The sequence below is a fragment of the Ictalurus furcatus genome, chromosome 14 (assembly GCF_023375685.1).
Source record: "Ictalurus furcatus strain D&B chromosome 14, Billie_1.0, whole genome shotgun sequence".
Taxonomy (NCBI): domain Eukaryota; kingdom Metazoa; phylum Chordata; class Actinopteri; order Siluriformes; family Ictaluridae; genus Ictalurus; species Ictalurus furcatus.
In genome coordinates, this window is record NC_071268.1 from 10,963,440 (window position 1) to 10,975,280 (window position 11,841).

The 11,841-nt window shown below is 39.6% G+C and overlaps 2 protein-coding genes across 2 annotated transcripts in view; both read left to right on the top strand.

The window, feature by feature from the left end:
- Positions 1-222: 222 nt before the first annotated feature.
- LOC128618307 (protocadherin gamma-A11-like) lies at positions 223-3,649 on the top strand. The gene has a single exon (XM_053641837.1). The coding sequence runs from the start codon at positions 372-374 to the stop codon at positions 2,793-2,795; it is 2,424 nt and encodes an 807-aa protein (XP_053497812.1). The 5' UTR covers positions 223-371; the 3' UTR covers positions 2,796-3,649.
- Positions 3,650-5,549: 1,900 nt separating this feature from the next.
- Positions 5,550-11,841, top strand: part of LOC128618166 (protocadherin gamma-A11-like) — a 96,807-nt gene continuing 90,515 nt past the window's right edge. Inside the window, exon 1 of the mRNA XM_053641649.1 lies at positions 5,550-7,981. Coding sequence (XP_053497624.1) covers positions 5,570-7,981 — 2,412 coding nt within the window. The 5' untranslated portion in view covers positions 5,550-5,569. The remainder of the gene's footprint in view (positions 7,982-11,841) is intronic.

Below are 11,841 nucleotides of genomic sequence, written 5' to 3' on the forward strand. Positions count from 1 at the left end.
CTGTACCATTTAACGAACCTGACGCTGCTGCTTTTGCGAAGGTCATGTGTGTGTGATACAGATTATGCTTTATTATTCTGGACGCGTTTGAACCTATCTTTGTTTTTCTGAGCATTTTGATTGTTAGTTACTGATTTATACTCCGAGTGCCGCTGTTGCCCTGGGAATGTGCATTACTATAAATACTGCCCCTCATTACGTCACTACTCTTTCCTTGGGACGGGTATAGTGAGCAGCCTAATACAGAAGAAAGCAATAATAGTGGTCAGACAATCAACTCGACTCTTATGAATTTGTTTTTCAATAATTACGCAAACTGCAATTTTCACACGTCAGTATTTGTCACTTATACTTACAAACGGAGTTGATTGATGGACATTATTACTATGTTTTGGAGAATACAACTGGCGCTTCGAAGGCTGCTCATTCTGCTTTTGTGTGTTGGTTTTCAGCCTATAATTGATGCTCAAGTTCGATATTCAATACCGGAGGAAATGCAGCCTGGATCTCTCATTGGTGATTTATCAAAAGATCTCGGATTAAGTATTGGAAGAATAAAGTCTGGTCGAACACGTATTGTGACCGAGGAAATCAACGACTTGGTGCATTTCCAGCCAGACAAAGGCATTCTCTCGGTGAAAAAACGCATAGATCGGGAGGAGCTCTGTGGACAAACGTCTCCGTGTAGCTTCAGTTTCGAGGTGGTTTTGGAAAACCCAATGGAATTATTTAGTGTTACGGTAGAAATACTAGATATTAATGATAATTCCCCTGCGTTCTCGACGAAAGAAATTATCTTAGATATAAGTGAATCTTCTGCAGTAGGAGCGCAGTTTATTTTAGGCGGTGCGATTGATCCTGATGTAGGTATAAATACACTTCAACGCTACAGTCTAAAGCCTACTTCGCATTTTAGCTTGAAGGAACAGACACATTCTGACGGCAGTAAGTACGCAGAGATGGTGCTGAATAGACCACTGGATAGAGAACAGCAGGCGGAGGTGAAACTCACTCTGACCGCGGCTGATGGTGGCAGCCCTCCGCGTACCGGCACAGTGAGTATACGCGTCATTGTGCAAGATGCAAATGATAATGCGCCCATCTTCACACAAGCCGTTTATAAAGCTTCTGTGGTGGAAAACTCAGCGAGAGGCACTCTTGTTGCTATTGTCCTTGCCACTGATGAAGACGAAGGAATGTTTGGCCATGTAACGTATTACCTCGATCAGATATCACACGCTGGCCAAGTGTTTTCACTGAATCCTAATAACGGAGAGATTCGAATTGAAGGCGAGGTTGATTTTGAAAAGATCAAGCAATATCAGTTGAATGTAATCGCCAAAGACACGGGTTCCCTGTCTAATTCCTGTAAAGTCATTATTGAAGTAATTGATATAAACGATAATATACCAGTTATAGCCTTGACCTCTTTTTCAAACAGTATTCCCGAGGACTCTCCACCAGAAACCACTGTAGCCATCATAAATGTAAAAGACGCAGATTCGGGGAAGAATGGGCTCATAAACTGCACCATTAGTAGATCCGTACCGTTCAAAATTAAGTCATCTTTAGTAAACTATTACACTCTGATTACAGATGGTATTTTAGACCGGGAAGCAGTTTCTGAGTATAATGTAACCATAACAGCAGCTGATCAGGGCACTCCATCTTTATACAGTAATAAAATATTACTAGTTCGAGTCACTGACGTCAATGATAACAAACCTGTTTTTGATCAAAATGTTTATTCTGCATTTATCCCCGAAAACAATTCACCTGGCTTTTCTATTATTTCGATTCATGCAAGTGATGCAGATTCTAATCAAAATGCTAGAATATCCTACTACCTCGAAGACATGCAGCTAAACGGCGAACCATTATCTTCTATTTTGTCTATTAATGCTGAGACAGGCGTTGTATACACGTTGCGCTCGTTTGACTACGAAAAAATCAAAATGTTACAGTTTTACGTGAATGCCCAGGACGGAGGCACGCCAGCTCTGAGTAGCAGCGCACAAATCAAAGTTCAAATTCAGGACCAGAATGACAACGCGCCTCAGATTCTGTATCCAGTACAAACTGGTGGCTCTGTGGTGGCTGAAATGGTGCCTCGTTCAGCAGATGTGGGCTATCTTGTCACGAAAGTGGTGGCTGTGGATGTGGACTCTGGACAGAATGCCTGGCTCTCATATAAATTACAGAAAACGACAGACAGGGCGCTGTTTGAAGTGGGCTTACAGAATGGAGAAATAAGAACTGTGCGTCAAGTCACCGATAAAGATGCTGTGAAACAGAAGCTCACTGTTGTAGTGGAGGACAACGGACAGCCCTCTCGTTCAGCTACAGTCAATGTTAACGTGGCGGTGGCGGACACTTTCCCTGAAGTGCTCGCCGAGTTCGCTGACTTTACACACGACAAGGAATACAACGACAACCTGACATTTTATCTAGTCCTGGCATTGGCTGCAGTCTCAATTCTATTCATAACATGTTTAGTAGTCATTATATCAGTGAAAATCTACCGATGGCGACAATCTCGCATGTATTTACAGTCCCATCTTCCAGTGATTCCGTATTATCCACCGCGTTATGCTGACTCCGTAGGCACTGGAACTCATCAGCATTTGTATAATTATGAAATCTACAGAACCACTGATTCCAGGAAAGAGAATGTTACATTTTCCGAACCAAACAGTCAGAGTCTAATGAGCGTTTACTCTGCTGGAGCAGATACTCTCCCAAAGGAGAGATTCGACAGTGACGACTCTGAAGTAAGCAACACCTTGGTGAGTTAAAATTCCAGTATATTTAAAGTATGTCCATTTTAATATTTATCTGTTTTCGCAGTGCTCATTAGTTTCTCAGCGTGCACTTTCTTAACGGGTCGGTTGGTTATCCGGAGCTCTCCATGGTGCTAATACGGTGGTATTTATTTTGGTCACACCAAAGGAAGTTAATCTCAGTCGTAATCAGGCTTGGGGAGTAGGAATACATGTAACGGCGTTACGTAATCAGTATACAAAAAAATGGTAACTGTAATCCGTTACAGTTACGTCAAAAAACAAAATAATCAGATTACAAGTACATTTTGTAAAAATAAATTAAAATTAATTAATTAATATTAATAATAATAATAATAATAATAATAATAATAATAATAATAAAGGGAATACTATCTGGATTACATTTTTTTTTTTTTTTCATTTAAAACCAGATAAATATTTTGACAACACTATATAGACAGCTGCTTGATTATAGTTCTAGTTCTCTCTTGCCAGTCGTGGCTCACATGAGCAATCTCCTGGTGCATGCGCAGATGTTTTGCGCAAAGTTAATTTGGTAGGAGTTAACAGAAATTGTTCTCTGAAATGCTTTTGTTAGGGTGACCATACGTCGTCTTTTTCCCGGACATCCGGCCGGGATTTCTAAATTTGAGAAAATGACTGGGATTCGGCTTTAGTTTCATTATGATATGCTTATGGTCTAATACTGCTTCATGTTTGCGCATGTTTGCAGTCCTTTAACCCCTCTCTGTAATTCCCGCCTTCTCGCACACCAACTGGTCGATTGTAAAAGGCTTGCAGAAACTATTGGCCAAGTTCCTGCTTCTCAACCATTAGCCTACTCTCAGCAAACGCGCGAAGGTGAAGTGCTGTTGTGTACGGCGTCAAACAGTTGCTTGACAATAGCAGCAAATGACAAGTGACCTTAGTCGAAACAATGCCCATGGCCATATAAGGTCATTTTTAATTTCATGTTATCCCATTGCTTAGTATTACATGGTCATTCAAATGTGTAAATTACGGCAGAAGGTACACTCATGGCATCTGATATTTTATTTTATTCCACGGATATTCGAAAGAATGTAGGATTTGATATATATTTATGTGATGTGGGAAGTGGTAGCTCAGTGGTTAGGACATTGGACTTCTCATCGGAAGGTCATGAGTTCAAATCCTAGTACCGCCAAACTGCCACTGCTAGGCCCTTGAGCAAGGCCCTTAACCCTCAACTGCTCAGTTGCATATAAAAAATGGTATAATTGTAAGTCGCTCTGGATAAGGGCGTCTGCCAAATGCCATAAAATGTAAAAGGAAATGATGCTAATAGTGTGTCTTTTACAGTGTATTAAAATCTGCATTCATAGTAACACTGTTTTGAACGCTATTAGGACACGAAACAAGGTGTCATCTTTTTGGAAAACCAGAATATGGTCACCCTAACTTTTGTGACTGGGACAGTGATATTTTATTTATTTATTTACTTACTTACTTACTTACTTACTTAAAATTAAACATGTTTTAAGCTCTAAAAAAAGCTGTACATAAAAAATATTTTAGATCATATTGCTTTTCTCTTGACTTTATTTACATATGTGACTTTGAAGTAATCCTAAAGTAATCAGATTACATTACTTTCATATTGTGATACTTGGATTACGTTACTGGTTAAAATTTTGATGAAGTAATTTGTAACTAACGGAATACATCCCCTTGGCTAGCGACACAAACCTAGCCGTAATGTTTTACCTAGACAGATTACTTTCCCTAGATGTTGTTCTGCTGTCTGAGTTTTTATGACTGCATACTATGATTTTATGATTTTATGACCGCAGACTATACTACATGATGAGTGGTATATTATTAAAAATTGGTGTGTGAGAGAGCGAGAGGTTGATATTGAGATTGAGGTTTAGTTACAACATTTTTTTTTTTCATCACACAACGTATTACGGATATATTATGGCTGGTTAGGAATATATTATGCCTGGTTTATATATATATATATATATATATATATATATATATATATATATATATATATATATATATATATATATATATAATATATATATATATATATATATATATATATATATATATATATATATATATATATTTTTTAGAGAGTATTATTCAATGCTTGTCTGTTTGGTTGTTTTTTGTTGCCATGGATTCCATCTATGTTCCAACTTTGCTTTCCTAAGTATCTAGTTTTACAGTAAGGTAATGATAATCTGTTTCACTTTATAATTATAATATAGTATTTTCTTGTAGCAATTACAGAAATTCGTTACAGTGCAGTACATTTCGGTTTATAACTGTTGCTAGTGTTGATTTGAAATTACTTGTTATATATGACACTGAGGAAATAACTTCCTGTTATTTGTACAGTAATTTAGCAGCACTGCCAGTACAAGCAGTCCTTCACTTGTATTGGCAGTGCTGATGATTTAGTAAGTTGATATGTATCTGTGAATACATGGAAAGCTTTAGAATTTTTTTATATAGTATTACACATTTCTGAGACGGTTCACTTATTTTGTTTGTGGCCATATATATTCTGCATTTGGACTCCGAGTGCCGCTGTTGATCTAGCTTAATTTTATCGTGATGTCAGTCTGTACGCCACACCTACGACTCTGTGTATCTCAGACTTCTTTTTTTGTAGAGCAGATGGAGACAGTCATAAGTCAAAATCTAAAACGACATATCTAGGCATATCCACAAGAAAATACTTTGGTTTTTTTTATATTGATTAACACCTTCCCTTTTTCTGGATTTGCATCATGGATTCGGGGATATTTTTCATGGCATCTAGATATTATGGCTTAGGGATGAGCGCGTTTTTGTTCGTCATTTTGTCCTGCTCTTTTGTTACTGGACAAATTCGTTACTCTATTCCAGAGGAGACGAAGAAAGGCTCACTGATTGGTAATGTAGCACAAGATCTGGGACTGGATTTAAAAAGGCTCCAAACGGGTCGAGCCCGCATCGTGACCGGAGAAAGCATGCAGTATGCAGAGCTAAAACCAGACAAAGGAACTCTAGTCGTGAAGGAGAGAATAGATAGAGAAGAGCTTTGTGGCGACATCACACCCTGTAGCTTCAGTTTCGAGATAATTCTAGACAATCCGATTGAATTGCATCGTGTTATTGTAGAGGTAATTGATGTCAATGACCACTCGCCGACATTTCAGAAGGACCATTTAAAGTTTGAAATCAGTGAATCTGCACTTATACGATCTCGCTTTGTTCTGGAGAGTGCAGATGATCCGGATGCAGAACAGAATACTCTACAGAGTTATTTTCTGACCCCAAACGATTATTTTGTTTTAAAGGAACATACGAATCCGGATGGCAGTAAATACGCAGAAATGGTGATGCAGAAAGCTCTGGACCGAGAGGAGCAGCCTAAACTCTCTTTAAAGCTGGTTGCTGTTGATGGTGGAAACCCACAGAGGTCTGGCACTGTTAATATAGATGTTACTGTGTTAGATGCAAATGATAACGCCCCCGTTTTTAATCAAACGGTGTACAGGGCTTCGGTGGTCGAGAACACATCAAAGGGGACCTACATAACAACAGTTAATGCAACCGACGCTGACAGCGGGTCAAATGGCGAGATTATGTTTTACTTTTCTAAACGTAAAGGAAATGTTGCAGACATTTTCAATATTGACGAAAATTCAGGAATGGTTTCCGTTATAGGCCAGGTGGACTATGAAAAAGTCAAAAAATATGAAATTAGAGTGGAGGCCAAAGATCAGGGAGGGTTAACTGACTCCTGTAAGATAATAATCGAGGTAGTAGATGTCAATGATAACGCACCAGTAATTACCATCATGTCATTCAGTAGTTTTGTGTCAGAGGATGCTGCTCCCGGAACAACGGTAGCAGTTATCAAAATTAAAGACTACGATTCAGACGTTAATGGACTAGTGACGTGTATAGTAAATAAAGGGATGCCCTTTGAAATACGTTCCTCAATAACAGACTATTACAATTTAATCAGTGATGCCAGTTTTGATCGTGAAACTGTCCCAGAATATAACATTACCTTAACAGCCACCGATTCTGGCTCGCCTCCTCTCTCAAGCTCTGCCACTTTACGTCTCACCATATCTGATGTCAATGATAATGCACCGTTGTTTGAAATGCAAACATACTCTGTTTACGTTCCTGAGAATAACTTTCCCGGGTTGTCTCTTTTTAGTGTAAGTGCCAGAGACTCGGATTGGCATCAGAATGCTAGAGTTTCCTATTTTCTAGTAGAGCAACAAATAGGTGGAACACCGGTATCCTCTTTAATATCCATTAACGCGGAAACCGGGGTGTTACACGCAATGCACACTTTCGATTATGAACAAGTTAAACGCCTCACGTTCTACATTACAGCTCAAGACGGAGGTTCCCCTCCTTTGGCTAGCAATGCTACAATTCATATTTTAATCCAAGACCAGAATGACAACGCACCTCAGATTCTGTATCCAGTACAAACTGGTGGCTCTGTGGTGGCTGAAATGGTACCTCGTTCAGCAGATGTGGGCTATCTTGTCACTAAAGTGGTGGCTGTGGACGTGGACTCTGGACAGAATGCCTGGCTCTCATATAAACTGCAGAAAGCGACAGACAGGGCGCTGTTTGAAGTGGGCTTACAGAATGGAGAAATAAGAACTGTGCGCCAAGTCACTGATAAAGATGCTGTGAAACAGAAGCTCACTGTTGTAGTGGAGGACAATGGACAGCCCTCTCGTTCAGCTACAGTCAATGTTAACGTGGCGGTGGCGGACACTTTCCCTGAAGTGCTCTCCGAGTTCACGGAATTTACGCACGACAAGGAATACAACGACAACCTGACATTTTATCTAGTCCTGGCATTGGCTGTAGTTTCATTTCTCTTTATTACGTGTTTGGCTGTTATAATTTCGGTTAAAATTTATCGATGGAGGCAATCACGCATATACTATCAATCCCAACTCCCCTTCATTCCATATTATCCGCCACGTTACCCAGGAACCGGGGATACAGGGACTATGCATCACTTAAATAATTATGAGGTATACAAAACTACTGACTCCAGACGAAGCGATTGTAAAGTCGTCAGGCCCTGCAGTCAGAGCGTATTGGTTGTGGATTCTAGCTCTACGGGAACGATCAGTAAGAGAACCATCCTGGACGTATCAGACTCCAATGCAGAAGTAAGTACACAGTAATTTAAATATTCGATATTAACTATGTATTACCTTATCAGTCTATTTAATTTATTTCTTTATTTTTTACATTATATTAGCGTTTTGGGTTTTTCAGTACCACCATAGTGGACAGCGACATTATTGAATTTAGTTTTTTGTCTCGAACTATAATGTTTATTCTCAGAATCTTTGTATAATAAAATATGTTGCTGGTCCATGTTTTGGACTCTGTGTGCCGCTGTTGGTCAAGGAAATTATTTTTGAATATTGTTAGCTCTGGGAATGGCGGATCCTCTTTGTTAGTGTGCACTTCAAGTCGAGAAAAGACGGTCATTGCTCACATCAGAGTTTCCCGTTTTTTATTTTATTTAATTTCTTTATTTTTGTCTCGTGCTGATACAAAGTCGAGAAAATCGGGTGATGTGATATATTTGATATTGGTTCTTCAACCTACGTTGCTTTGCAATATTGGATTATCATCAAGGATATCTGTTTGGAAGACGCTACATTAGGCTACGCAATGAGGTGGCAAGTAATCGTATTTCTTTTGGCATTTACCTGTAGCACGATTCATTGTCAAATTCGTTACTCTATTCCGGAAGAGATGAAGAAAGGTTCACTTATTGGCAACATAGCGCAAGATCTGGGACTGGATTTAAAAAGGCTCCAAACGGGTCGAGCCCATATCGTGACTGGAGAAAGCATGCAGTATGCAGAGCTAAAACCAGACAAAGGAACTCTAGTCGTGAAGGAGAGAATAGACAGAGAAGAGCTTTGTGGTGACATCACACCCTGCAGCTTCAGTTTTGAGATAATTCTAGAGAATCCGATGGAACTACATCAGGTTACGATTGAAATTACTGATATAAATGACAATTCTCCTGTATTTCGAAAAAGCCAAATGAGCTTCGAAATAAGCGAGACGGCCACACTTGGGTCACGATTTGTTTTAGCAACTGCGGAAGATCTCGATGTTGGCATTAATACTCTGCAAAATTATGTATTGAGTAAAAATGACAATTTTGTTGTAAAGCAACATTCTAATCCTGATGGCAGTAAATATGCTGAAATGGTGCTGCAGAAAGCGTTAGACCGAGAGGACCAGCCTAAACTCTCTCTGAAGCTGATTGCCGTCGATGGTGGAAATCCACAGAGGTCTGGCACTGTTAATATAGATGTTGCAGTATTAGATGCTAATGATAACGCGCCAATATTTAATCAAACAGTATATACAGCCACTGTAACAGAAAACGCAGCAGTTGGCACTTATATAACAACACTAAACGCAACCGACGCAGATAGCGGTTTTAATGGTGAACTATCTTACGCATTTTCCAATCTTAAAGAACATTTAACAGAAATATTTCATATTGATCGATACTCTGGCGTCATATCTGTGGCAGGAAATATTGATTTTGAAAAAGATAAGCGCTACGAAATCAGAGTCGAGGTTAAAGATCACGGTGGCCTAACAGATACCAGTAAGGTCATTATTGAAGTTTCTGACGTCAATGATAACATACCCATCATAAGTATAATGTCATTTTTGAATCCTGTGTCGGAGGATTCGCCTCCAGGCACAACCATAGCCATAATCAATGTTAAAGACGCTGATTCGGGAGGAAATGGACAGATTACTTGTACCGTACACAAAAGGCTTCCTTTCAGGATTAAGTCTACTCTGGCAAATTATTATACATTAGTGACGGATGCATTACTGGACCGCGAAAAACTGGAAGAATATAATATTTCTGTATCTGCGACAGATGGAGGCTCGCCACCGCTTTCAACCTCAAAAACGTTGCATCTTAGAGTTTCTGACATTAATGATAATCCTCCAGAATTTGGTCAAACTGCGTATTATGCCACAGTACCGGAAAATACGTCTCCTGGTACATCTATAGTTACTGTTACCGCACGCGATCCGGACTGGAATCAAAATTCCAGAGTGTCATATTTTATTCAGGAAACGCGCAGCGGTGATGATTCGGTGTCGTCTTATGTTTCCATCAACACTGAGACTGGCGTAATACACGCAGTTCGACCTTTTGACTATGAACAAATAAAAGAGATCAGATTTACAGTTAAAGCGCAAGACGCTGGTTCTCCTCCTCTCTGTAACAACGCGACAGTGATCGTTTCAGTTCAGGACCAGAATGACAATGGACCTCAGATTCTGTATCCAGTACAAACTGGTGGCTCTCCAGTAACTGAAATGGTGCCTCGTTCAGCAGATGTGGGCTATCTTGTCACTAAAGTGGTGGCTGTGGATGTGGACTCTGGACAGAATGCCTGGCTCTCATATAAACTGCAGAAAGCGACAGACAGGGCGCTGTTTGAAGTGGGCTTACAGAATGGAGAAATAAGAACTGTGCGTCAAGTCACCGATAAAGATGCTGTGAAACAGAAGCTTACTGTTGTAGTGGAGGACAACGGACAGCCCTCTCGTTCAGCTACAGTCAATGTTAACGTGGCGGTCGCGGACGCTTTCACTGAAGTGCTCTCCGAGTTCACGGACTTTACGCATGACAAGGAATACAACGACAACCTGACATTTTATCTAGTCCTGGCACTGGTGGTGGTTTCGTTTCTCTTCATCGTGACAATTATAGCTATTCTGTCAGTGAAATGCTACAGATGGAGACGTGAGCGGATGTTTTACAAATCCGGTGCCAATCTGCCAGTTATTCCGTATTATCCACCCCTTTACGCAGACGTAGGTGGAACAGGAACTTTACAGCATATGTGCAGTTATGAAGCTTACAGAACCACTGACTCTAGAAAGAGTGATCTGAAATATGCCAGACCTCCTGCTGAGAGCATCATTAGTCTGGATACCGCTGGAACACAAACACTGATCCATGCGAAGAGGGACAATCTGACTAATAATTCTGAGCATCAGGTGAGGACTTTGCTTTTTCAGTCTGTTCTTGATGGTGGTTTTAAGACAAACAGTAGATATGGCGTTTGTCGGTGTTCCGCTACTATACTTATGCTGTTTTGTTTTGTCGTTTGAAATACTGTTAGGCCTACCTACACATCGCATTTTTAAATATTGGTATTATTCCAAACCCTTTTAAAAATGACATTTGAAAGTAGCGGCTCATCCTTATGTGGTGAAATATTTGCTCTGATGACTGCTATAGCCTAGTTAATGACGTTCATTTACCTACTGATAATGTCGACTTATCTGATCGCAAGAGTGTAGAACGTATATTAGACAGACAACTGCATCTATACAAGAATATTCACGGCCACGGTCGTTTAATATTCAAAAATTTGATTAAAGTTTTAGGTGAAAATGAAAACCATTAAAGAACCCCCTTTTTTTAAAGATTGTACCGTTTTGTTTTGTTTTTCACCGACTGCTGTAATTTATTTAAATAACTTGTTCATTACTCACAATCTCAGTTAAAAGGGTGGAGGAGTGCATTGGCTGTGGACTACATCTAGTAAAATATCCAAGTAAATACAAAATACACCATACAAGTCAAAACGCGCTTTCACAGCAAAATCACCAGTGTTGATTTAACACCCACAGTGTTGAATTTACACCCTACATTGTTTATATAAGTCCATTGGACTCAAATAAACACTCTGGGTGTTAATTCAACACTAAGGATATTACCGTGTTCTTTGAAACAACTGCTTAGATAAATGAGCCTCTATAATAGATTTAAGTTTTTGTTATATTAAATAATCATGACTCCAAATCGGCTATTTACGTGCGGGTTGTATTTAATGCTAAAGTTTAACGAATTTTCCATTCCACGCAGCAGCTTATATATGCAACGCTTTACCCCTTGTTTCAATTCTATTGTTCATCTCTTTCATCTTTTGCTGCATGTTTATCCAAATGAGCACCG

Coding starts and splice junctions, on each gene's coding strand:
- LOC128618307 (XM_053641837.1), top strand. CDS start 372: ATGGACATTATTACTATGTTTTGGAGAATACAACTGGCGCTTCGAAGG.